The sequence below is a fragment of the Amphibalanus amphitrite genome, unplaced genomic scaffold (genome assembly GCF_019059575.1).
Source record: "Amphibalanus amphitrite isolate SeventyFive unplaced genomic scaffold, NRLGWU_Aamphi_draft 000510F_arrow, whole genome shotgun sequence".
NCBI classification, from domain to species: Eukaryota; Metazoa; Arthropoda; class Thecostraca; order Balanomorpha; family Balanidae; genus Amphibalanus; species Amphibalanus amphitrite.
Window position 1 is genome coordinate 182,586 of NW_024882004.1, and position 27,435 is coordinate 210,020.

The window sequence follows — 27,435 nt, forward strand, 5'->3', positions numbered from 1 at the left end:
CAGTGACCTACCTTCGTTCTGCGGCTGCCGCCGGGGCCGGGGCCGGCTGGGTCGCGAGCTGGCCGGCGGCGCCAGCGGTGCCTCGTGGAAGATGGCCGCGGGCGGGGGCGGCGGCGGCGGCGGCGGTGGTGGAGTCGGTGGCGGCGGCTGGCGCGTCGCCGGCTCGTCGTCGCTCGTGTACGGCGAGTACGGCTCGAACTCTGCAACCACCGCACAGCAGACATTCAGGTGAGAAAAAATGCATTTGTAATTTGTATCCATTGCATACTAACATGTATATATTCAGCGAAAATAATCATGCGTGTAGGTTTACTTTCAGTCTAATGTTCGAACTCTAAGCGTCTCGAAGAATTAGCATGACCTAATAAAAATAAGATCGAGACTTTATTCTTTAATGCATTCATTCTTTGAATAACAGCCGTCATGATAATACGGATTTTTCACTCTTAGAGGATGAACGATGAACGAATGAAGGATGAACGGATGAACGATGAACGAATGAAGGATGAACGGATGAACGTTTGAATGAACGAAAACGATGAAGGATGAACGAGGACAGCCAATTACCATACATACCTGAATGGGTCCACCAGGCACCAGCTGCAAATCACAGGTCGCTCCGCTACAGCTCCACATGATTTAAGTACGACACCCAAAGCAAGCAGTGCTGTGACAAAGGCACGCCCGAACGGAAGCAAAACAAATTAGGACACAGTGCAACTTAACATAGACGGAAAATACCAGAACAGTCCTTTCCCTAAAGCAATACCATTTTTTCTCGTTTTCAGTCTATAATTGCAAATCACCTATTTGTTTTTAAAATGGCGTTGCTGTGGACTTATTCATTCGTGCGTCGGAGAGGCAGTAAAACGAAAGGCAGGCTCAGCTTGTATTTATTGGTCCTGAAAGCCATGCTATTAAAGTAGGCAGCATTCAGCCAATGAGGACTTGGACATACGCTCTCATGAAAATAGTCGATATTAACAAAAGGCATGACAGACGAGCGTCGGACGGCCCAGCATTTTGCGACACTCCGTCGACTCCGAAACACACAACATCCGAAAACTGTTCTGTCCCGCGCGGGCACTCTTATATACAAACAACACAAACAGACCAGAGGAGAAGGTTGGCGCGGAGCAACTCGGGGAGATACGGTTCTCGACAACAAGGCCAAACTTCGGCGTCACGGGCTCAAGTGTTCTGTCTGGCACACCCCGCCATTGTGGTTTGGTCATCTGGTCAAGGGGAAAAGTTCAACCGGATGTATAGCCAGACAGAAAGGGACTTCGCACGGCACCAGCGAGCATTGCTGCTCAGCGTTCACAGATGGGCCAAGAAAAGGACAAGGAATCGGTTGTATGATCCAGTCATCAGCATTGCATTAGCAGAGACGGAGGGCATCAATAACAATGGACCAGCACTGCATCGGTTCTGTACAGGGGACGAAAACGACTGGTTGCCGAAGCATTCGAGCTTGCCGGCGGCGTGGCAGCCGGCACTGCAATATTTCTGCGATGTCGCATGCATCGCGTCGTCCTGTCTGGCCATTCACAGATTCACACACTAGCGCAGATCTCTCACATACTGACCAGATTTGTCAGCTGACTAAAGGCCGTCGGATAGAGAGAAATAATCATTAAATATTAGCCTTCAATTAACATATTTACAAGCTCGACCATCTGCTGGTCACACTCATGCATTCGCATTCACACTGTCATTCACATCGTTGTGTCCAGTTATTTCCCTCAAGCTGTCTAGCCAGCTAGCAAACACTAAAAAATAAAACGGGTTTTATCTTTGTTTTGACTTCAGACTGGCATGGTCGGCTTGCTGCGCCTGTTTGGATCCACAGGTCCTGTCGGCGGACGCTGAACGGTACCCGGCGGCTCAGCCGGCTGGGGAGCGGCATAACCCAAAGGCCATGGAGCGGACTGGGGAACCGGTAGAATAGCGGACGGTATCCCTAGCTCTGGACGGACGATTGGACGGACGGACAAACGCGACAATGAAGCACTCATTGTCAACGAACGGACGGCTGGCGGGGCTCGCAAAGCGGACGGAACGACAAAACTGCGAGCACCTACACACACATCAGCTGTTAAATCATTCTATACCGCCATTGCAGTCATACCGTCATTATATGAGCAACCAGCAAAACATGAATGCTGACACAACTTTACACGACCAGGCATGCTCGCAGTTCTGTCCGTTTTGCTTCACAAAACTGACCGTAGCACATGACACACTCGGCTCCGCAGTGACGCAGTGATGACGTCACCAATGACGTCAAAAGCACGGTGCGCCGGACATTCTGTGAGCTGTGCGTGACGTCACAGGACCGACAAGCCGCAGACAACCACCACTACATGTACCGCAAATCACCTTTCTTGCCTGATTTCTCCTTCTTTGCCCAGTCAGCGGAGGCCGCCGGGTCCTGCCGAAAAAAAGAAGAATGTCATTTTATTTAAAACGATATATAAAGCTGCCTTACAAAGTGTTTATTTATACCTATTAGTTTTCTTTTAATCTTTCATTCTTATCAGTAAATATGTGGGAACTATAAAAAGGGTGGGGAGGATGGAAGTCGTGAAGATCGTAATTATGTACATTCGTGACATTCGTGTTTCTTGTATAAGTGTCACGGAAGGGGCATTCCATGTCAACCGGGACAGCCAAAATCGGCCACCTCTGCGATTTTGTTCAAACTTGGTATACTTGTTGGCTATTGGGTGAAACCTCTGAGGGTCAAAGGATTTTGTCATATGCCCTCGGGCTACAGAGATACAAGCCGCTAAACTTCTGCTTTTTTAGCAGAATGGGACGTGTATTGCAATCTTGAAAGATCTATAGCTTCAACATTTTTGAAGCTATTAATTTCAAACAAACGGAAACGTGAACACAAGGAGTTATGCTAGTTAAATTTGGTAATTTTAACATTTTTTGGTGATTTTGAATTTATTTTATTTTGAATTAATTTCTTAAAATCTAATTTGTGAAAAATGGGTACCCTTCGATTTTGCTCAAATTTGGACATTATCTTCCACCACACGTAAGGCATACGTGCTGAGAAAATTAGAGTGGGCCAACGATAACTTTGGATGATATAGCAACAAGTAGTGCAACGTAGCACGGGCGATGGAAGGGGCGGATTTCGCCAATCCCACCTGTTTTTCGCCAATAACTCACGCCATAACTATTATATTAACGTCAAACTTTCAGCATCTGTCCAGAATTGAATTTCAAATCCTCCTGTGCAAGCAATAGGTAAATCGGTCCACAACTTTTCTAGTAATAGCGGTGTAAAGTCAAACATCTTGCCGGAGCGGCGCGGCGGCCGGCGTCGGCCGTTGCCGCCTGAATGGTAGACTGTGCCGGCGCCGGACGGTTCCATCTTTGCACTGCGCTTCTTACCGCTGATTATGATCGATTCGTGTCAAATTTTGTGTGAAGGCTTAAAAATGTACAGGCAAACTAATGGTCAAATAAATACGAAAACCAACTGGTAAAAATTGAATTATTAGGGTGCAAACACAATCTGTGACTGAAACGTTTCCCGCGTCGGCCGATCCCCGCGCCTTTGCCGGCGACATCTTACTCTTAGCAGGCCACTAACTGCCAAATTTATGGTTAGATTATCTAAAGATTCTCATAACACTACAAATGTCGTAAAAAAGAAGAAATAGGAAAATCGGCCAGTAACTCTTAGAGCTATGGGCGTACAAACGCAAAATAGTCACCATAGCAAATTTCATCACGATTAACCTCATTTGATCTTGAAGATATTGATCTAGGGCCATGAAATTGGCACACGATAAAGTTCCCCACCGCCCCACCTACAATTCAAATTCCGTTTTTTTATACCTTTTTTGGCTAAACCGGGCCTTTCTCCCCTAGCGCTGGGAGAGTCAGGCGTATTTCCTTTTTGCAACCAAAGAGAGGCGCTGCCCGGAGAATGCCCAATTGCATCATTAAAAAAAACTGGCTTACATCTCCGCGATGACCAGCTATCTCCGTGGCTTAGTAGTTAGTGTGCCGAGTGTACCCACCTCGTAATCTAAAGGTGGCTGGCTCGTGGCCGGTTAGCCTCAAGTGTTTAAACACGCATTCGTTTTTTAAGTAGCATCTGGCCAGCCGGCAAATGTCGTGAGGGCTAATGTTCGTATCTAAGTAGCATTTGGCCAGTTGGCAACTGCCGTGAGGGCTGTACATATTTACGCATGTTAGATTAGGTCAGGTCACGTCAGGTCAGGCTAGGTTTGCTTTGGTTTGGGGCAGAAAGAAGCATCTCCAGGTAGCGCCTCTCCTTGGTTGCTAAAACGAAACTCGCGAGTGCCAGACATTCCGAAGTCCAAAAGGCAGTTACGTAGACGTCGGCCCATTCTGGATTTTTTATATGATATAGCTGATGTATGGGAGGATGAAATATGTAAAAATCAGCAAAATCGAAGGGTACCCATTTTTCAGAAAATCAAAATTTATTTTTTGAATTTTAATTTAGTTCATTAATTAGCTAATTATGTCAATATTGTTATCCTCAAATTAAAGCCTGATCTATTCCCTCCATTTCACACTTTGTCTCATGGTGATATGTCTAAAACTTCAATGGGTATGACGCTTTAAAGATGATAATGTGCCTTGCCTAAGTCAATGTTTGATGACGTGTATCTCGGAAACGTGACGTCATATCTTGACAAAAACATGTCTCCTTTCTTTTCACATATAGATGAGTAGTTTCACAAAGTTTCGCAAAAATCGGAGGAGGTGAGGTTCAAAATGGTCATTTTTTGTCTCACTTGACGTGGAATGCCCCGGAAGTCGTTAAGGCGTGTTTTACAGCGAAAAGTATAATAACGAGCTTGGAAAGCTAAAAATATATAGGTAAGCTCACAAGTTTACGGACAGATAACCAATCGATCAATGGCTATGTCAGCACGTTGCCAACTGGCGCTAGTCGGCTGTATCTCAGCATTTGACGGGTTCCACTGCGTCTGCACTGACCGAGTCGTCGGCGCCGACCGGGGTGATGATGGTGTGCGGCACGTGGCCCGTCTGTCCGCGGCTGTTCCTGGCCCGCCACCACTTCCTGCTGTCGTCAATCACCTGCCGCAGCGGTCACAGGTCACAGGTCAGCCGGGGGTCACACGGGGTCGCTATAGGTCAGATGAGATGAAAAGCCGGCTTCAGACGCGAGACTCGAGGTGAAGTCGATAATGACGGAATGTCGCAGAACAATTGAGGTTGTGTTAGGTTCAGAGGTATTTCCCATCGAGATAAAAAGACGACGGCGAATAAGGCGATTGTTGTGGCAAGATTACACCACATTAGTTTGGAAGTGCTACGATGTCGTCATTCGAGTGAGCCTCAAAACTCATTTAGCACAATTACGCACTGATTGAGCTTGAGCTTCGAGCTTTGTCTTCGACTTTAATTGCACTGTTTCCACACAAAACAAACAATACTGAACACAAACGACTAATGAACAAACAACTAATGTATGTATGCATGCCCCGTGTCCCCACGTCCTGCCCAGTTCTCCCCCTCCCCCCCCCCCCCCCGCCACCGCGCAGCCCTCACCTCGAGGTACTCTCCGCGGGTGAGCGTCAGCTCCTTGTCGTTGTTGGCGGTGCGCGGGTAGGTGACCTGCACGATGCGCACGCCGCGCATCTTCAGGTCGTCGTACCAGAGCCTCTGCTGGCGCTCGAAGCCGCCGGCGCCCGCCGAGTCCACGCTGGCGTCACTGCGGACACCAAGAGCGCCGCGCTCTGAGGACGGGGTGCGGGTTCGCTCCCTGGGGACACAGATGACGTCACTAAAGGCACAGAGGGAGCCCCACACACTCTGAGGACGGGTTCTCTCCATGGGTAACATAACTGGAAGCACCAAAGCGATCTGTTCGGGTAAGCGTTTTGTTTTGTGATGTTTTAGAAAAAAGAGATGACAGGTGTTCAAGAAAAAAACATTCACATTGTATTTGTATTTGTATTTGTATTTGCCATCGTAGAGCGGTCCACTCAAAGTGTGGCTATTAAGCTCCGAGTCAAACATGGTCGCTGTCATGGATAAAAAAGAACACACACACACACACACACACACACACACACACACACACACACGCACTCATACACGGTACACAGGGCTACCCCTGTGCTGTGGCGGCCACGGCTGTCGGAACGGTCACGTTCGGTGGAGATCCAGCAGGCGTCTCTTCACGGTACGTGAAAAACGCTGCTGGCTAAGCGGTGTCAGGTCACTCGACAGCCGGTTGTAGAGGGCAGGTGCCCTCGAGCAAAAGCGTCTCTTGCCGGTCTCGGTGTTGGACCTCGGCACGTAGAGCTGCCCGTCCTGCCTCGTGCGCCGGGACCGCCGGTCACCGTTGCACACGAATGCAGCCGCCAGTGACTCGGGCTCGCCACCAGCAATCACCTTGTGCGCCAGACACAGTGTACGGTGGTCGGCCATGTGCTGAGCGGGCAGCCAGCCAAGTTTCCCGCGCAGGTCACTAACATGATCAAATTTTCTCTTTCCAAAAATGACTCGTGCAGCAAAGTTCAGTACCTTTTGAATTCTGTCAATGTTTTTCTTAGTGCCGTTGCCGTAGACGGAAAGGCAGTATGTGACCTGCGAGAGAACCAAGGCGGCTACAAGTGTCTTGATGACACCGACAGGCAGGACGTGACGGACATGTGACAGCGCGACAAGAGTACCGCTGCATCGCCTGCCGACGACACCCACGTGACTGTCCCATGATAATTTCTGGTCGAAAATAACGCCAAGATTTTTTACCTCGCGGCAAGGTACGAGGTCAGTGTTGCGGAAGGCAATTTTGATGTCTGGAAGGCCGCGCAAATTTTGACCTGTTCCGAGAGTGATGAGCTGTGTTTTGTTTGCGTTTACTTTAAGGGCGTTTGCGCAGAACCACTGATCCAAAGCAGTCAATGAGTTTTCCATGCTATGAATAACAGCCGAAAGTTCGTTCTTTTTGCCAGAGACAAGCACCTGGGTGTCGTCAGCGTACTGCACGACACTTGCACCCGCAGCGAACAGTGACATGTCATTTGCAAACACGGTAAACAAGAGGGGGCCCAGGGCAGACCCCTGGAAAACCCCCATCGAGTTCGGCATCGGCGGGGAGACGCTGGCAGCTCCAGTGTGGTCTCTGAGTGACACACTCTGGGTATGGCCGGTCAGGTAAGCTTTAAACCACTGAACATCCACACCGTGCAGCTCGAGTTTCCGAAGTAAAATGTCATGGTCGATTATATCAAAACACTTGCTCAGGTCAATAAGACATAAGAGGGTGATCTCCCCGCCGTCGGCAGCTGTGAGGATTTGGTCGGTTACGGTAGCCAGCGCGGTTTCCGTCGAATGGCGCGGACGGAAACCGTGCTGGCTGGGGGATAGGAGGTGGTTGGAGGATAGGTAATGGTAAAGCTGCCGCTGGACAACGCGCTCTACTAGTTTGGCGATGGTGGGGATGATGGAAATAGGACGGAAGTTGGAAGGATCGGATGGGTCGCCGGTCTTGAAGATGGGGTGAATGAGCGAATGTTTCCAGGTTGGAGGGTAGTCGGATTGGGTGAGACATGCGTTAATGATATGTAGGATGACATAGCCGACGGCGGGGAAGCCAGCCTTCAGAGCACGAGTACACAAACCATCAGATCCGCACGCAGGCGAGTTCTTCATGCTGTACAGCGCGATCGTCAGCGTGTCGAGGTCGATGGGAGAGACTGAGAAGCCGCAGGCCCCCACACGCGGCAGACGGCAGGGCAGGTCTGCCGCGTGCTCGGCCGCACCGGCCACCTCCGCCGCCACCCTCGGCCCGACAGACACGAAATACTCATTCAGCGCGCTCGGTGATAGCTGTGGTGAGGTGACATCTCGCTTCCGGCCAGCAACAACACTCCGAATGTTGCGCCACACGGTGTGGGGTCCCTGCTCCCTGATACGGGACTCTATGGCCAGGCGCGTGTCGCGGCGGATGGCGGACCGGACAGATCGGTTCAAATCGCGGTATTCGCTCGAGTCACGGCCGAGGGTGCGCAGAGCGCCGCGGCGGCTCGCCATCAGGTCCTTAGTGGCGGCCGTGACCGGCGGGGCAGATGGGTTGTGAACCCTGCGACTCCGTATCGGCAAGCTTGTCCAGAACAGGTATGTAGAGTGATAAAAAAGCTCGCCACTTCCCATCGACCGTCTCGGATGTAAAAACGTCACTCCAGTCACAGCACTGTAAATCGAACAGAAACGCACCCGAGTCTATCCTAGCGAGTGGGCGTGACCGCGACACTACAGTGTGCGATCGTGGACGGCGCGGCACACTGAGACTACAACTAACGATGCGATGTGGGCTAAAATCACAGTGTTTATTGCGGCGCGGCGTTGCTACGTTAAGACGATTGACAATGAGAACATCTAAGAGGGATCCAGAGGTAAATGTCGGGCCAATCACTAGTTGAGAGAGCGAGTAATCATCTAAAAACACTTCTAAACGAGTTCTGGCTGGTGCCGGAGGGGGTTTGAGGAGGTCACAGTTCAGATCAGATCAGTTCAGATTCGTGTCGTGTCATTGTCGTGTCGTGTAAAAAAAATCGGCGTGAGTTCTACCTAGCGACACAGCCCCGCAGAGTGATACAGCACGGTCATTGTCCCAGATACGACAGACGGGCACAGCTGAGTTTGAAGGTCCCCAGACAGACAGACAGACAGACAGACAGACCGGCAGACAGGAGGGCGGGCGGACCAGCCACAAAGCATGGTCCCCGTGCCACGCTGTCATGGCCTCCCAGACAGCGCACCACTTGCGGCAGCAAGTGTGACCTACCTCCTCGACAAAGGAACGCATGGCAAACGAGCCACGGGTGGTGTGCAAATCTGTACCTGTCTATATTGATGTCCAATTCCATACATGATAAATATCCCGGTATTCGGTACTCATATGGATGTATGCTGGAAGTACATTTATGATTTAATAGCCACTGCGTCAATTCTACCGTACATCATCCTCCCGTGTCCCCAACCGTCTCCTGTGTCTCTCCCGTTTCCGTGTCTCGTCCCGCCATCGTCTCCCTTTGTCTCTGGCCTTCTCCCTCTATCTACTCACCGTCTCCCTTTATTTCACGAACATCTCCCTTTGTCTCCCAACCATCTCCCTCTGTCTCTTTGTCTCCCCTTGTCCTCTTACCGTGTCCGGTTGTTCCATCTGTCCCTCCCAATCGTCTCCCTCTGTCTCCTACCGCCTCCATGTCTTTCAGCACCGTCTCCCTCTGTCCCTCTACCGTCTCTCTCCATCTTACGACCGTCTCCCTGTGTCTCCCGACCGTCTCCCGGTGTCTGACCTCTCCTCGCGGCTGCTGCGCTGCGGCCGCCGGTAGCCGCCGTGGCTGGACGGGGACGGCAGGCTGGGCTGGTCGGAGTCGTAGTACCGGTCGTCCGGGTACCGGTCATCTCGGGACGCCAGTTCGCGCCTCTCCGCCTGAGCAGAGTTACATGGCGAGTGAGAATGTCACTGGATTTACAAATAATTCACGGCAGAAGGACAGAATGAGTCTTTATAACACTCTAAAGTCCCTGTATTGTGTTTGAAGCGCTGCGGTACAGTCTACCTTCAGGCGCTCACTACTAGTGTCATCTAGCGGAGGAAATATCAGCATGAGCCGGGACGGTTGCCGTCGTATCAAAATGAGTACGGGATGTTAAAAGTTTCGGAGCTTTACGAGAATTGGCCGGTCGTAGAGGAAATGCCGTTCTGTCCATTTTCGTTGGTTACCTCGTGCTCTGCGCGGCGTATTTTGTCGGCGCGGAGCCGCTGGGCCTCGCTGGCAGCCGCCGAGGAGGCGCGCCGGCTGCGCTCGCGCTCGTCGTCCCGCAGGTCGGGCGCCCAGCCGTCCAGGAACACGGGGTTGTAGACGGGCAGGTGGCCCTCCCACTGGTCTCTGTTGGATTAGCGGGGAGGCGCCCGTCAGACGGACGGGGAAATGGTCGGTCAGACTGGCACAGACTGCGACAGTGCTGACCTAGACATTAAGTCGGTACGGTGGAATTATTATTTTTTGGCACTGAACATTTTTAGCATGCCAGCTTAGCACCAAGCTGTCAATGTCCATTCCAGGGACGCAGGGACAATCGGTGAGACTAACTCAAGCTGAGTGATAAGTAAAATTGATGATATCATGAACAAGTAAAGAAAATTTGGCTTGAAATATGCCAAGTTACAAACCCCTTTGACAGATAGACACCTTTGACGAGATCGGCTGATTGACTCCAAATGAGCCATGCGCACTGACATCGACACGACCTGTCGCAATGACGGACACTGGCTGTCGGATGTCACCAGCTAACTCGTGACAGCTAACGCTACCACCAGTGTGATCTCACCGACCTGCTGGCCCAACCACTGACCTGGGCCGGCACCAGGCCTCGCCGAGCGAGTGCCACAGCTCGGACTCCTTGCTGGTCAGGCAGTTGACCAGCAGGTCGATGGCGTCGCGTGTGAGCAGCGGCGCCACGACCTCGGCCGGCAGGTTGGCGCCGTGGTTCGAGTCGCGAGACGCGTCCACAATCAGCGCCAGTGGCGTAAACAGGAAGTGCACCAGCTCCGGCGCGTTCGGGTCGTGGATGTGCGCCTTCAGCTTCGCCTGAGGGTGGAGGTCACATTTCGGTGTCGGGTCTAGAGCCTCGTGTGACACCAGCATAACAGACAACAGTGTCCCTGCGTTCAACAATACAATTTAGCATTTGGTTTTCCTATTTGGTTGCGTCTGAGAGTAGATGCCGAAGAAAAATGTCCAAAGAACTTAACGGCGAGAGCAGCGAGGATTCGCTGGCCTTGAGTCTGTCTCGCTCTATCCGAACGATTCAGTCTTGTTTGTGATTGATTGCTGTGAAGGCCCTAATCATATCTCGTCCTCCAGCAGTTCATCAATCGCCTGGCCGTCTATAATGCGTTGGCATACGAAGGCCTGGAGCGCGCTGTCACCGTCCGCTGTCAGTTTCGCACGCTGTTGCCTCACACCGACTCACGGCTATCTCGTGTTCCGTCGTTCTCACACTCTGTCAGGATCGGCACTGTCTCACTCTCTGCTGTCACTCAGCGTATACAGGCGGGGAAAGTGACCGTCCAGCGGGCCCGAGTAGACACAGGGCTGTGGCAGAGGACTGTGCCAGGAGCCCCCATGCCGTCACGGTGTGCGGATAGTGGAACTTTTCTCCGAGGAAGAGAGTAAGAACTAAGCAGGGTCACTCCAGGGGAAAGGTGATCGGATCGGTGGAAGAGAGTCGAGAGAGCGTCTGTCTGTACCGGGATCGGTAACGGTGAGAGGGCGGTGCAGTGGCGCGTATACAATTACCAGATCCCTGATCGGTATCATCCATCCCATGACTCTGTGCCGGCTTTCCCTAGTTAGACTGCTGGAAGCTATGCTTTCCTACCGTAGCGTAGCTTGGCAATGCCGACGAATGACCGAGGGTAAGTGGAAAGTAAAAAGAAATCTGAGATAGTAGGTAATACTTGTAGCGCTTTGAAGTATTAAATGTTCATTGCACACATAAAAATTCGATATACCGTCTAGTTTATTTATACGTACAGTTTTCCTGTTACGAAAGGGGGTCGGCTGCGACTTACAAAAGCTGAGTTTAAGGATATTCATCTGGAAAACCAAGACCAATTACTGAGAGAGTGTTGACCTAGTGTTTGTTTTCACCAAGCCGTGAATCACAGTTTGATTGAGCACGGCCTTGGATGGAGCCATCACCTACCAGCAGGTTGAAGGAAAGCTTGAACTTCTGCAGGATTTCCACGAAATCTCTGCGCGGAGGGGGCCTGGCCCGCATTGACAGCATGCCCTCTCCGAGATCCTTCTTCTTCGTCTTGTGGGATCTGAAAAGGTGAGTCAGAGTGATTATGCTGCTCGCCGTGCTAGTATTTCGAAGGAATAAGCGCACAGCTTTTAAGGCTAAGTCTTCCTTTGGCGCTCTAAATCATTTTTTTTTTAACGAAATACGCTTTCAAATTAATTTCACAAAAATATTAAGTTATTGACTACTGTCTCGCATCAGCGGCTTCAGTCGAAGCAGGGTACATACCTACGAAACTTTTAGGGAGTCCCATTCACATAGGTAGGTATATGTATAATAAAATGGTGTCGCTGTTCGACCCCAAGGTATCAGCGTGGAAACGTCGAGCAGATCACATAAATGCCAAGTAGGAACTCAGCTCTGCAAATTCTTCCGCATTTACATAAAGCTGAATGGTAACCGGTGGTGACACTGTGCCGCTGCTTTGCATTGGACATACGAACTCGAATGACATCAGGGGTTCCGCTTTCACTGCGCGGAGCTGACAGGGGCTCTGAAATGTCTCGCACTCCCAAACGGGAGAGAACGGAGCCGCCGACGGTCGCCACCGGCCGGTAATGATTGCACGTGCATGCCTGAACGAGCGATCGGGTGATGCGTTACACAACAGGGCCGGTGGCCGACGCCGGTCGTGGATAATGCGGGCCCGTGCAGATTTCCTGTCGCCGCGGGCACACTATTCCGGTCTTGCTTTCATGCATGTAATGTGCATTGTATTGTGGAGGCTCATACGATGGCACAGTGCACATGCTCTGAACATCCTGTGTTTTCCTCAAGACGTGTGCATTGTTCCGTGTTCGGGCGTAAAAGATCCCTGTTGCCTATGTTGCACACGACTTCACTACATCGCTCGTTCACCAGACAATCGTCAGTGTTCTCTGAGGAGCCTCAGCATGGTCGTGGCTGCCGCCCTGTCCTTTCGTGCAGCGGCTCCTCTGCTCAGTGCACCGTAACAATCGCCGGGCGCGACACGCTCCAGAGAGCGCAGCCAATCAGCGCCCTCCGCGCGCGCGCGCCGTGTTTGCCCGCGCGGGTCACGGTGCACGCGAGCGCCGGGGGCCGGGGGCGCGCCTACTCCGCTGACCGAGCACCGACGCACAGCCGCTCTCAGTGCTGCGCCGTCTCGGCGGCGGCGCTCAGAGTCCCACTAATGACCCACTCGGTGACGGGAGGAGATGAACCCCCGGAGACGGGCCGGGGCGGCGGTACACGCGCGGCTGGCCCGACACGGCCCAGCTCACCCGGCGGCGGCGCTCGGGGAACGGTCCTGACTCGCTCCACCGTCCGCCAAAGGCGTCACGGAGCGCCGCACCGTCTCCGCTCCCAGAGAGCAGGCAAATTAGCCCGTAAATAGGCTCCGATGTATCGTGACTGATCGAACCGAGCTACGCGTCACAGCAGATTCCCATGGTATATCAGCGAACGGCGGTCATAATCACTGGAGGCTCTGTTTTTCGAGTGATATAAGTCGACGGTTTGACTTAGTTTTGGTAAACTGTGAGTTTGAGCATAAGAAACCTTGTTACAAGTCTTCTTGCGAGATCTTAAGAAAAGTTGTACCACTTTAACAACTTAATGTTGCGCGCACAATGATATTCGCCTAAGCTGGGTGGGAATTAGACACATGCCACGCGCTTCCGGCCCGCGGACACTCACTTTCGCCTCTTCTCCAGCTCCCTGGCGGCCTGAGCGGCGTGCTGCAGCCGCGCGATGAACTTCTCGATGTCGTCAAAGCAGTGGTTCAGCACGGACACATCGCGCTCGTACTTCTCCGACGAGGTGGACGACACGTCGTCGGTGGCCGCCTCGCTCCCGGCGCGGTCCCGCTCGCGCGAGCTGTGGCGCGAACTCTCGAAATCTGGCGGCAAATCACGGAGAGTTCAGGTAAGTGGTCGCGTACTCTACATAGATGTAGTTGAATTGGATTGTTGGGCGAGATCGTGTGAAAAGAATATGATAGAGTATAAAGTAACTAAATAAAAGTGGTGTTTGTCGGTAAATCAAATGCTACATTACATTAAGCTTTAATCATATCTAGGTAAGTAATGGGAAGACTTCTAATTTGAGCTTCCATATGGGCACATGCTGCATGACTTTTAGATTAACCCTAGAACGCCTAGGGGGGGGGGGTTGTATCAACCCCCCCCCCCTGAGGTTTTTTCGAAGTGCACGCTAAACGGCTTGTCGTAGCGGGCTGAAATTTTCAATACCCTCTGGGGCAACCTTTGCGCATCTTTTGCCGAAAAAAAATTGATCGGGTCATGTCAGGTCACGGAGTTATGACGTCATAAGAGGTACAGCCTCCGGCCGACAGTTACCAAACGTGTGCGCCGAATCCCTAGGTTTTCTGCCGGTGATACCCACATTGTTTGATGGATCATGATGAAACTTCCCATGCATGTTGGGGCAAGCATTGGCTATCGTGTGGTGCAAGAAAATTGACCGGGTCAGGTCAGGTCACGGAGCTATGACGTCACAAGAGGAACAGCGTCCGGTACTATTTTTGAAAAGCGCCCGAACCACTATTTTGCTAATTCTTGTCACCTCAATGGGAATATGCAGCAATATTAGCTTCTATAGGGAGCAAATGGACCTCCCAAATCCAAAAATACAATCAGATTTCAAAAATTTAAATTTTGATTTTTCGAATTTCTGCCGCCGACTGTGACCTTGCCGACTTCCGGCGCTCCCAACGCGCCATTTTTAGAGCTAGGGAAACGAAATACATACCAAACGATAGAGAATTGATCAAGGAACACGATAGTGAAGGTTTCAAGTCGATATCTCCCACCGTTTTGCCGCAATCGCCGCGGAAAGTTGAAAAAGTTTGATTTTTTCGGAAAATTTGACCTTTGACCGGTCATAAGTAGGTCAAATGTTGACCTAGGACCAAAAAATATACCACCAATCGCGAGATCTCGTTGAGAGCAATCCGTTGGTTTTTTCCGCTAAGCTCTACGACCTTCCGTTTCGAAACGCCAGGGGGGGGGGTCGTAACAACCCCCCCCCCCCTGGTCGTTCGTGTTATGAGAAATGGCCTGGTCGTGCGAGGGTTAAACTTTAAATTCTCGTAGTCGTAGATAAATCTACGACTACGAGAAACCAATAAACGGCAATAGGTATCGAGGAATGCTAATTAGCTGTGAACAATATAAAACACACCACAAATTATGCGCACCAAGAGATTGTTCTATCGGCTTCCCACGGCACGCTGGGTTTTCGTCACTGAGCCGGTAGAAATGAAAGGATCACGTCTCCGACTGTGAGGTCCGTGTGTTTGGTCATCGCGCACCGACCGGTCCCACGGCGCTGATGGCTGTTCTCAGACCGTAGCAATGCTCAGTGAAGAGTGGAGAGAATGCCTGAGTGGAGAGACTGTCTGTCGCCGCTTCCCCGTCGAAAGTGCTCGGTTACATCACTGCCTACCGAGGGAACGCTCGATGCGGACCACAGCTCGAACTGTCCCATAAGACAGAGTTGGATCGTAAAACGAGAACACGGTGGGAGAACCGTGGAAACACATTAGCGAGGCTTAGACTTCCGCTCCTTGTGATCCGTGGAGCCGTGTTCATGTTGCATCATAATCCCAATAAATATAGATATAAAACTATATATAAAAAACACCGGACAGCGCATATGCCATCCCGAGCTGCATGATGCATGAATACACTGCCAGCAAACAATGCCGACGGTGCTTACTAAGCAGAACTGTACCGTTTTACCGCAGTCCCAGCAGCTGGTTAAACCAGCAGCAGATGCATGATCACATGACTTTTTGCATGCAGAACATCTGGTAACAATCGGTGAACCTCAGTCACCGGCTTCATGACAAAGGAAACGCTGCAGTTCTTTGAAATGACAGGGAACCGTGTTTGAGGAAACCATGTCTTCTGTTTGATGTGCGCATTAAGTGCATATGGGCGTATAGCGAGGCGGTTCACTCTCTACACGGTAGCGAGACATGATTGGCTTGCAATCACCAGGCGTAACGGACGTTGAACAAGCTGCCAGACCTAGCAAGGTAGGTGTATACGGTTACATTGAACTTGCTAATACACGGTGCACAGACGCCTGCCTTCATAACACACCGCTACTGCCCACTGAACGAGCCTCTCCAAGGCACTGAGAAGTGTGAGACGTCTGTGCCGTGAAGGTCAGCCCAGCACACCGTAACTCGGCCACATCCGGCCAGGCCGGACACATAACTCTGCTCCGGTTCCCGGCGGACCGCCGCGCCGTCCGTCCGTCTGTCTGCTGTGCAGCTGAGAGCGCCGCCCGCCGACTACAGGAGACGCGAGCGGGCTCATTAGGGAGACCGCCGGCGGCCGCGGCAGCCGGCCGGGCGCGGCTGCGATTTAATAACGGGTGCGGCGCCGGCCGGGTCAACACTCGCGAGCAGCGCGCTGTGTGGGACGGGTGGCGCTCTCCTCGAGAGCTGGGTGTGGAGCGGTGAATGACATTCAAGGTCCGCCCGAGCTGCGGAGGACGGCTATCGGCGCCCTAGCTATCGAGCTCCGAGTGCGGCACTCAAGCCCAATCATATATCAGCACTCAGAACGAAGAAGCTTCAACTCGAAGCTTCAGCATATACTCATATACCTTCCTACAAAGACCTTATCCGCTCGGGAAAACCCCAGCCAGGATGACAAGGATATGGAGATTTGAAACAAGTGCGAGGTAAATAAATTACATCTCTTATGACAAATAAGAAAATCAGGCATCATTTGGATGGTGATATAACGAGGCAAACCTCCAATCAAAACAGTGAGTGTGTGAAAGGGAAAGGGAGAGAGAGAGAGGAAGAGAGAGAGAGAGAGAGAAAGAGAGAGAGAGAGAGAGAGAGAGAGAGAGAGAGAGAGAGAGAGAGAGAGAGAGAGAGAGAGAGAGAGTCGCAAGATCCGTGGGACAGCGTTGCTCCAGGCGCCGAGCGGTTGTCCCCGCCGCCGGCCCGGTTTCCCGTCCATAGGCCCGAACTGACCATTCCGTGAGGAAGTTCCACCACCTCCGGCAGGACATCACTCGCCAGGTCACGCCCTGAGGCACGTGCTCCCTGCCCCGCGGTGGGAGAGCCCACAGCTCCACTCCTCGGTCGGAAGGTCACGCCCTGGGCACGCGTGCTCAGTCACTGGCGCTCGCAGGGCGTGCAGTGATGATGTATGGTTGCGCTCAGCCGACTGGGACCACGGCACGGTGTGCTGGGCAAACGTCCCGCGCCGGGACCCGTCAGCAGCACCGGAGAACACGGATGTCCGACCGGAGTGCAGGTTCCGCTTCATTCCAGGTTCAGCTAGCCAACGCTGAGTTTGTCTCTCAGTCCTCGCAATAAAAAACTGTGCTTATAATCTCGCGCTGGTAATTTTCACATAATGGATCTGGCGGCGACCCGAGGTCGGCTGGGCCGATGAAGCGGGAACTCTGCACGAGTTTGTGCGCTCGTGCGGCCATCAGGGTCACCCGAGCGCCGTGACTGACCTAACTATCACTTTACAATAAGTTTCCCGCTCACACCTAACAGAGGGGAAGGCCCAGTGGACACCGAGCTCATACACAGCCGCCACCATCAGAGAGACAGACAGGCCGGAGTGTGCGGTCAGAGCAGCGATCATTAGAGCTCTCCGTGCCCAGTGGACCGTGATGGTCCTCCACCACGCCGCCGCCGTCCGCCACTTTCTCCCGGTCCTCACCACCAGTCGTTCGGGGATTGACGTGTGTTTACTAGATTTCCCTAGATCATCTGTCGGAAACAAATATGAACTACACGTGAGTGTTTACCAGAACCCGTAACTACTGCCGCTTCCGATACACAGCTGTTGGTATGTTTGTAATCAACAACAAAGTGATTCTGGTAAACCAGCTCCAGGTAGGCCACGGTGAACATTCGAATGCGGTTGAAAACCAGCCCATTGAGTCTGTGTATCCACCCAGTGCTGTCGAACTGTGGCTCTGTATCTGACAGGAGACGCGGCCGAACTGTGGCTCCATAACTGACAGGAGACGTGCTCAAGGGGCGCGTGCCTCCTCTCCGCGGTACTCGGCGCCATTTACCGACACGGCCCGTGCACCCCAATGCACTATGGTTGGAAACGGCCTCACGGATGGCCATGGGCAATTTCGGAATATATGTATATTTGGGGTGTCATTCTGTTGGAAATTGATGAAATGTTTTGAATTGGGCAGACAAAATTATTTAGTTGCGCATTTAGTCTCCATTATCGTACGTGGAATCGGAAGTTTCTGATAGTGGCTTTTTTGGTGCGCCGTCAAAGGTTTAAACAACCGCGCTGGTGATAGCATGTGGAGTACCTCCATGACGTTGTAAAACTGGATTATTATATATCAAAATAATCCTTGTTATGTTGGCTATCGAGTGGAGTGACTCTTTTTCCCATGCGTGTTCAAAATCAGGAACGGCATTGCATTCTGTTTGCAGTGTCACCACAGCAATATTTGCAAAATTACGTTTATGTTTCATTGGACATACAAAAAGTTCTCCATCGACCTCCATTGAGCTTTTTGGCAGAATAAATCTCTGTTCAATTCTGCGTAAGGGGAACGTAAAAGCAGACTGCGCACTTGTGCGCAAAATCGTCCGTGAAGCTTCATCTCCCGAGGCGTACCTACCCGTCGCTTCGTTAGCACCAGGTCGGCTCGTCAGTCTTGCAATCGCTTATCCTAATAAATGATGGTAAGAAACAGGGTTGCAGAGTCGTGGTGGCGCCAAATCCGACTCCGACTACGACTCCGATTCCTGACTCGTTGCCATGACTCCGGCCGACTCTGTCTCCGACTCCGGACCGGACCCCTGCCAGTGTTTCGGAGTCGTGATGGAGCTGTTCTGATTCGGACCGACTCCGACTTCCACTGCGGGCTCCTGACTGACCCCGACTCCGACTCCGACTCCTAGCTCGTTGCCACGACTCTGGGCGACTCTGACTCCGACTCCGACTCTGACTCCGACTCTGACTTCGACTCCGCACCCCTCGTAAGAAGTAACTGCTCGCCCCTGCACCTGGAGTATGGATATCGTGCAAACGTGTATGGATATCCTGGAGTATGGATATGGATATCCACCGACAGAGCAGACATACAGACATGCTTTAAACGCCATTACACTGCCAATACCATGGCAAATCAAATGGCTATCTATGGTTTTTGATCATCGTTCTACATTTTCCAAAATCTTGAACTGAATGTTGGCAATTTCTCGTGACTTCATCGCGACCATGATGCATGCATTTCTGAAATTGATCTTTTTTCAACCAGCCACGTACTCGTATGATAAAATGAATGTCACCATCGTGTTCTACGCCCAAAAGTACCCATAAAACATGTGTCATGCATGGGCTGCGAATAGGTACCAGTTTTAATTTTCGGGGTTATGTGCTTACCTGATTGACCTGACTTTGACCCTGGCCAGTGGCCTATGTTTGACTGACCCCTACATTGATCTGACACTCTTTTAACACTTATATGAAGGGTTGTGACAGTTGTGACAGTTGTGACAGATTGTGTTAGGACCAACTGATGACTGAATTTATTTAGGACCAACTGATGACGATATAATCGAAACGCGAAACGCGAGGCACCGATTGCGAGGTTCTAAAGTCCATGCTACTGAAAGCCCGATTTCAAGTGTTTGACCTGACCTTGACCCGACCTGTGACCTCGAAATTCAACTTTAAAGTATTCATGTGAATCGTCTCGTCGCGTTCTTCTTTCGTTTGCCGCGCCTCGTGCGTTTCGCTGCGCCTATTTGTTCGCGAGTTATCGGCTGGGGGCGTTGAACGCCCCCCCCCCCCCCCGGCAAACGGCGGATGGGGAAATACCCCAGCAACTGCCGGGTTAATCTGACGCATGTTTTGTCATTTGATCGTCATTTTATTTCTTACTTTTTTGCCCAATCTAAAAAAAAAATCATAAATACTCTTTCTCCAAATTTTTGACCCTTTATGACCAATAGTAAGACACTGTGCGTCACTACGTTGATATTTCTCGCCCTAAAGCATAACAACAATATCCATTCAGTAATAGCAGTATTCAAAACATGTTCAAAATGCCTCGCGATATCGATAACATAACGAAAGACATAGGCGACTTATAACATACTTGCAATGATGACGTCACACACGCGTGACGTGACGTGACCTCGTCATTTCTGAGTTACTGTATGATGCACGAAAGACACTGGTATACCTATGCAAAGTTTCATCGCAGTCGGTCTACGCATTAACAAGTTATGGGCAAAACATTTTTTCGCGTTGACCCCCGGCCATCCGTGAGGCCGTTTCCAACCATAGTGCAATGGTTCAAATGGGCCATTCTGTCTCCACTTTGTGGTGGAGACAGGCGAGCGTTCACAGCTGCACGGGACTAGTCTGAGGCTGCCTTGAGAGGAATGACTGGGTTGAGCGATACTGAGAAAAGATTTAGGCATAAGGATTGGACGGTAAAAGGATTGAGGAGGTTTGGGGGTGAGAGTGTCACTCCCGCCCCTGGAACGCCCGAGACTAGTTCGAGAAAGCAAGCACCAAAAAAGTATGCTACGATCCAAATTACATCCAGGTGACTGGATTTCATTGACAACTGGGCACGGACGATCAGCGAAATATTTAGCATGCTATTAGTCAAAGGCAAGGGTTAAAGGAATGACAGAGCTGAAATGCATTTACGGATGCCATAACATGCGCCTTCTCCTGAGCTGCCATTCAGCCAGGCCAGTTTCCGGTAGCTCCACCATAGAATGACACTACCGAGACGGGATGACAGTGGAGCGCTGGGAATGCGTTCCTCTGCCATTCTGTCGCCCAGAGTCGGATCCGTCTGTTATCAGCTGTGACATCTGTTCATCCTGTTCCATAATCCCCGGGTCCGAGCTCCTCAGCCCGGCGATAGAGCTCTCCTCAGAGGCTGGTATCGCCCGCGCTGCTCTGAGGATGTGTTTGCTATCGGCGCCGGCACCGGTACCGGTGACCGGGGAGGGGGCGGGGAGGGGCGGGGAGGGCGGTCGGCGCCGCTCAAAGGCCGTGACGTTTGTCGACCCAGCGCGATGACGGCACGAATTCAGCCGCCGCAGCCAACCGGTCAACAGCGGCGGCAGGGCAGGAGAAGCGGGTCGAAAGGAGGCTATAGCTCGGCTGCGTTTCACGCAATTATTGAAATCCTGGATGTTTATTCAGGTGAAACTTTCCAGTTCCACCATGGATGCATTTCCACAATCACTATGTTTTTAGTTCAGTAAGAGTGTTTTTTTTCTTACTGTCAGCTGCCCCGCGATGGTGAAGGAAGAAGATCGTCAATAAGTCTACTCAAGCCTGTCTCTGTTTCGTCACTATTCGGCGGGTTTGATGAGCCGAATGGCGTATTTAGATTGCACCTCGTCGATCTACAAACGGATTAATGAAGGGGTGCCTTGAAGTGCCCACTCTGGTGAACCTCCTGCCGCCTCGCGGAGTCATCTGCGCAGAGCTTTTTACGATGACATCTAACTATCAGTGCATGCGATTCACCATGAAAGCGCTATCTCAAAGTGAGCAAAACAGGGGACGTTCTATTGGCCTGCTAAAAATATCGCCCAAATCTTGATAGGATGAAATGACTGATAAGAGCTACTCCGTCAGTGAACCATTCGTATTGTACGTGTATCAAGGCATGAATCACGGCCGATAGAGAGGATATGTGTGCCATAGCCCATATACCATAAATGTATGTGGCTAACATAAAACGTTATAAAAAGTATGCCTAATTTTCAAGACTAAATATATGAAAACATGCTTTTCATGAATAGGGAATGAAACATATCATGCTTGTTTTCGTTAAATTTGACGTAGCCGCTTCAGAGCCGAGTCCATTTACTCAGTTCTCAGCGGCAGTATTCCCTCGCTATCCACCAAAGGTGTTAATGGTACTAGCTTCCTCGCAGGTGAGCATCTATAAAGGCCGACTTTGGGCGAGAGGTAGTGGTGACCCAGGGCACTAAAGAGTAGGGGAAGTTGGGGCAATGCCGGAGTTGGGGCAAAGCCGAAATTCGAGGTATTTCGAAAACCGTACGACATAAATGCCACCTGTCAGTGAGGCTCTGAAGCTTAAGTGACTACCAATTATCGCATGTTTGTTACGAGTCGTCATTCGGAATACTTCGGCTGTGAGGGCGCCAAGAGCGTTTTCAAGGTACGTTTCCCTTGTACTACATGCGCCTTTGAAGCTGCATTTCTTACTCATTATGCTACCGTTTGTCTGGCCAATTCGGTCAAGTAATCTTCAGCATGTCTTTGCATAAGTGTGCTGCCTATTTGAAATTTATACAGCACGTTGAAAAGTTATGGGCCTGCAAATGAAAGTATGGCTGGCTAGGGTAATGCCGAAAACGTGCAATTACGCACGTTAAAGCACGCTACGTGGACTTTACTGCTGTAGAATAGCAACGCGTATTTTTAGTCACACAAATCACACTTTCAACCGACACAACGGCCTGTTACCTATAAGGAATGATTTACCTGGCCTTTTCTTATTATATCATACAATTATAACTTCCAGTGTGCACCAAGCGTCCTTAAGCTCTTAAAACGTGTGTCAGCTCTGATGAATTCTGGATAAAGTTTGAGATAAAATGGCAAAACATCAATTTCGACATTCCCCGTAGATCATTTCTCCCATTTTCGGCTTTCCCCGCAGTCCGGGGCAACGCCGAAAAAGTCACTTCTTTGATATTTTTAGTTTGGGCGCTTAACGGTATGCGAATTCATCAAATGCGCCTGGTGTGTTTGAAAGGCAAAAGACTGGCCTCTCGAATGACGCCAACAAGAATAGCTTCTGTTGTCTACCTTGCGTGCTACGGGCGTCAGAAAAAAGTATTCGGCGTTCTCCCAACTTCCCCTATATAGCTGTCCATCTCCGTCAGAAGGCGAGGCAGGTAGCGCCGAGTCAGAGACTAAATTGGTCCCGGACCGCAGCTTCTGACCGCCGCCGCCGTAAACCAGAAATCCCCGTTACTGAATCGTAAATATACGACCGGGCAAGGCACGAGCAGCCACATATTCGGTACCACACATCCCTCCAAGACTAGTGCATTCTTAAAGACGTGTTAAGAGGAAAATACAGGACAGTTATACCTGCTTTAATACAATGCTGCTATTAAACTTCTGACTTATTTCCTCCTACTGAACTACAACGGACTCACCATCGTAGTACGGGTCGTGGGTCCAGTAGCCCTGCCGTGGGTATCGCTGTGCCAACACGGTCAACACGGACATAGTGGTGCCGCCGGAGGGCAGCCCCCGTTACCCCCACCGGGCGCAGTTCCCTCTGAACACCACACGAGGCAGCCGAGACTGTCCGACGCTCCACACCGCCCGCCGCCAACACCGGGACACGACTGCCGCCGCCCGCCGCCCGGTGCCCGCCGGTCCTCTTCACCAGCCCAGCGGCGGCGGGCGGCGAGCGGTGGTGGCGGTGACAGTGCTAGTCCCACCTGATCCATCTCGACCGGTGTGATTGGCAGTATCACCGACACCGTGTGACGTCACGCCCTCTTCAGCCCGGAAGCAGCGGCACCGCCGCCACCACAGTCGGCGCTGGTCCGAGACGGATGGTGAATGGCGATCGCCACCGGTCTCCGTCCGACCGACACAGGCGCGGCGGCCGGCAAGGCGCTTATTTGCATAGGAACGGAGCAGCACCCGGCGTCCGAACGCCCAGGTCAACTGTTCAGCGGCAGGGCAACGGTGGCAGGCTGCAGTTCCGTTCAGTATCAAGGCGCTATTTCGATATTGACGTGACGCTGTTTGTCTGTAAGTTGTGCTAATGACGTTAGGTAATCAGCAGTGCTCAGTTCGTATGCGTTTGGAAGCACTAGTCGTTTAAAACGCACATATGTAAAAACTCTTTTTGTCGTCAAAAGATGCTGCAAACTTCAATTGCAAAATCCGCAGAAAACGTAACAAATTCCATTTCTGTGTGAGTGACATCAGGCCAGCGTTATTTGCTTTTCATCTTGCTGCAGCCGTCATTGGACGGTGACCTTCCTGCTGATGACTGATGTCACCCCATCGGTAGCTGGTGTCGCCGCCAGTTTCACGGCCCGCCGGCCTCAAACGGAGTCAATACGGGCCTGACACCCGGCCCGCAGCGGTGTGAGGCAGCGTCAGAGCGAAGTGCAGTGACGCCAGCTGCCAGCTCAACACCTGGCGAGACCAACAGGTGCGCAAAAACGGCGCACCGCCGCTCGTTACGGCGCGTCACTCCACGCCGCGCCGCGCCGCCAGCGCCGCAGAGCGGCAGACGAACAATCGGCGCGCGGGCCGGAGAGAGAAAGAGATACGCCCCGCTGTTGGCGAGTCGTTAGAGCCGCTTCTGTTCCGTGCCCCGGGTGCGTGATGCGCCGGAGGTCAAGGTCAGCTCGGCGCGGACATGGCGTGCATTGTTGACTCGCTTCTCTGTGTGCTGTACAATCGAGCTGTGTCAGCAATGTGGGCCACTGGCGCAGCGGGAGAGGCGCGGACCGGGGCGGCAGACCGTGCCGTGATGGAGCCCGCGCCGTAACACTGCCCCTGACCCGGGGTCGCGCGGTCGCCTGACCCCGCCCGTGCAAGGTCAACTCGCGGTGAAAGGATGGGAAAATAGAGACGAGCCTGTCCTGCTAATTGAAGGGTGTTTTAATAGAGAGAACAGACCGCCGCTGTGGCGCAGACCGGCGCGGAACAGACGAGAGGGAGGTCAACGAAAATCGCCGCTTGGGAGTCTTATCTGGAACAATAGTGCCGCACCGTTCCCAGCGTGTAACAAGCGTACGCATCTTTAGTGGAACTGATGAAGATACGTGCGACAATCATATTGGACGAATGCATTTTCGCAGGTCCAAGGAATCTCAGAATAGCGCACGATCGGCACACCTGACGCAACTGCTGACATTATGTGTAATGTGCTCCCCAGATTCCAGAGACGCGACTCGGTGGCAGAGTGCCAGCCTCGAGTGAATTATTCACAGAGCAGCTCACGACTGACCTGCCGCCCTTCAATTGGCACAACGACCGAGACGAACGGCCTGGCTCTGAGACACCCGAGATTCACGCTGTTGGTTGTGAGATTCTGAACCGTGCAGCATCGTCTCGTTCGGGGATGTTTAGTACGCTCTATCACATTTTACAATGCACTTGTTTGTGTGTAGCTTCGAGGCTGTACTTGCAGCTTATTTGCATAAAATATACGTTTAATACATTTGATACCATCCCTCAGTTAAACTGTTTTTTTTTTTTACTTAATGGATCTTCTATTTAACTTATCGCGATGTGTCGGAGACGGCACTTCGCTGTCGCTCATATTATGCACCCACTTCTTTATCCGCTAGCTATTTTTACCACGGATTCTGTGGTATTCCTGGGCTCGATAGCATTCTCAGCAAGTTCAGGATTGTTCTGTCGATCGAGATTTAGTTGCCCCTTTTGGATGAGATAGGCGTTTGATTTTAATCATGAGCAAAAATAGCATAAGGATATCAATTGCTAAGAGCATTAACCCGCGCCCTGGTGGGGTCTGTTTATAACGCGACCTGGTGTGTGTGTGGGGGGCTATTTTTTGCCCCCCCCCCCCGTAGCTCCGAAACTAGTGGACGGATCCGCAAAATTGAAACGTTGTTCGAAAGCCCTGTCAAATTTGTTGAGTCGAGAAAAATCAAATTTCATTGACCTCGGAGTCACCGATGACGTCACATGACAGGTCAAATATAACATTTTTGCCGTCCACGGGTGTTCTAGGGAATGAGCTATTATAATATCGAGTAAAACGCATTTTATCGGAAGTCAGCGATAGAGCGTCAGTTGCCTAGTATGTACATATGCTGGTATCAGAGGTCACTGATAATACTAGGTCAGGTCACAGGTCAGGTCACCAAGGAATCTCAGAGTGAATTATTCACACATGAACCCAATTGAACCCAATTTGAACCCCAGCACATGAACCCAATTTTACTAGAGCTGCGCGATGCATGTTTTGTAGCCAATTTTTTTTTCATTTCAAACTCAATGGTGTTGGTTATAAGATCATCAGGAACGGTTTAGGTCACTTCCTGGTGGAGATCAGGTCAATGTCAGGTCAAAAAGGTCCAATTTCAAAGTTGATATCTTGCAAAAAAAAAGGTATTGAAATTGATTCGATGCAGCTCGTCACGGCGAGTCTAATGGTGGCCTTTGTTGTGCGCTGCATGGCCTAGCATTGCAAAAAATTGAGTTTGAAAATTTGACGTCATCTATTTTGAACAGTTTTTTCGCTATAACTTGGCCAAAAAAGAGCTATCGATCTAAAATTTGGCATGTGGATAGAGGTCGTTACGTTAGGGGCTATCACATGTATTTCGTTTTTTTCGAAAATCAAAGATTTTTTATTATTGGCTATTTTATTCATTTTTTATTTTTGGGGGTCATCCTTCCAAAATTTCGAAATTTTGAGATGGCAGCTAGGTAGCCCTAGCAATTCTACACCTTTAATGTTCTAATTGCTTTTCTGTATCTTCAAAGCTATAGGCCTGACAGCTCTTCCTGCGAAACTTTTTTTTTTGGTCGAAAACGGCAGAACATGAAGTCACTCTGACGTCATTTGCGATCAACCTATCATAGCCTTTGGAAAAAATGGTCATAAATGAACTCATATAAGTTATAAGAACGTAATAAAAGTTTGGTGACGATCGGCGCAGCGGTTCTGGAGATACATTGAAAAGTCTGGAGTGGCGGAGGAGGGGGGCAAAAATAGCTCCCCCCACCAGGCGCGGGTTTAACCCAATTTACTGGTTCCGCACCTTTTCATTCGACGCACAATAATACATATTTATGGTAGCGCTTTACAATGTACTCACACAATACTTATTTGTGTGTGTAATGAGCAATGTTATGTAGGTACCTACTCGGCATATTTTTTTTTTTCAATGTCGAGTAAAAATGCAAAGATGTGAAGAAAACGTGCATACACACGTCCCCCGGACGAGTGTGGATACCTACTTTCAATGCCGAGTGGCTGCCCAAATTTCACTTCTTGCAGATAGACAAGACTTTCACAACGCAAATCGAGCGTGCCTATGCAATGGACCGGAGTGATCACTGCAGCTGGTCGTCTTTGCGAAAGTGAGCTCACGACAAACCGCGTCCATGGATAGCTCAGTATCGGAGGTGCAGCGGCTCGTGCAGGCGGCGCTGACCCGACACCGGCCAGAAGGGGCACGATAACTGCTCGAGCGTGGCGGTTCGCTTTCTTACTGCGATAGCACGCGAGGCCGCAGTACCTACCTTTGATTTATGATATCCACACGGTCATGCTTCATCACTAGCCGTCACTGGGGACAGGTTCGGAGGGTGTTGGTGGTTCTGGGTGGGGCCAGTTCCGGAAGCTGAAGCTCAGTCGACGCAGGATCGCCAATCGTGCTGCACATGCCTTCGAGCCTTATGGGGGATGGACGGGGCTGTTTGGCAAAGATAGGTGCTGATTGCACCGGAAGGACGGGCGACCGAGTCCTGAAGGCCAACCAAGCTTCAAGTAGGCGTCAGACATGCAAGGCGAAAGCAAACAAGATACCGATAAAATCATCTTGAATGGTGCAAA

General features: G+C 51.1%; 1 protein-coding gene and 1 long non-coding RNA gene across 3 annotated transcripts in view; one reads left to right on the forward strand and one right to left on the reverse strand.

Annotated features, from left to right (window-relative positions):
* LOC122392989 lies at positions 1-25,029 on the forward strand. The gene is made up of 4 exons (XR_006258611.1): positions 1-228; positions 11,788-11,883; positions 13,527-13,737; positions 24,781-25,029. It is a non-coding gene; the product is annotated as an uncharacterized LOC122392989 (long non-coding RNA).
* Positions 1-27,435, reverse strand: part of LOC122392988 (epidermal growth factor receptor kinase substrate 8-like) — a 53,752-nt gene that overhangs the window by 4,205 nt on the left and 22,112 nt on the right. The window contains exons 7-15 of one of the 2 annotated variants that reach the window (XM_043388414.1): positions 13,510-13,711; positions 11,755-11,875; positions 10,399-10,634; positions 9,767-9,932; positions 9,336-9,472; positions 5,575-5,737; positions 4,999-5,100; positions 2,383-2,434; positions 12-200 (exon numbers count right to left, since the gene is read on the reverse strand). In XM_043388414.1, coding sequence (XP_043244349.1) covers positions 12-200; positions 2,383-2,434; positions 4,999-5,100; positions 5,575-5,737; positions 9,336-9,472; positions 9,767-9,932; positions 10,399-10,634; positions 11,755-11,875; positions 13,510-13,711 — 1,368 coding nt within the window. Of the gene's footprint in view, positions 1-11; positions 201-2,382; positions 2,435-4,998; positions 5,101-5,574; positions 5,789-9,335; positions 9,473-9,766; positions 9,933-10,398; positions 10,635-11,754; positions 11,876-13,509; positions 13,712-27,435 lie in introns of both variants that reach the window. The other variant, XM_043388413.1, reaches the window with a different exon arrangement.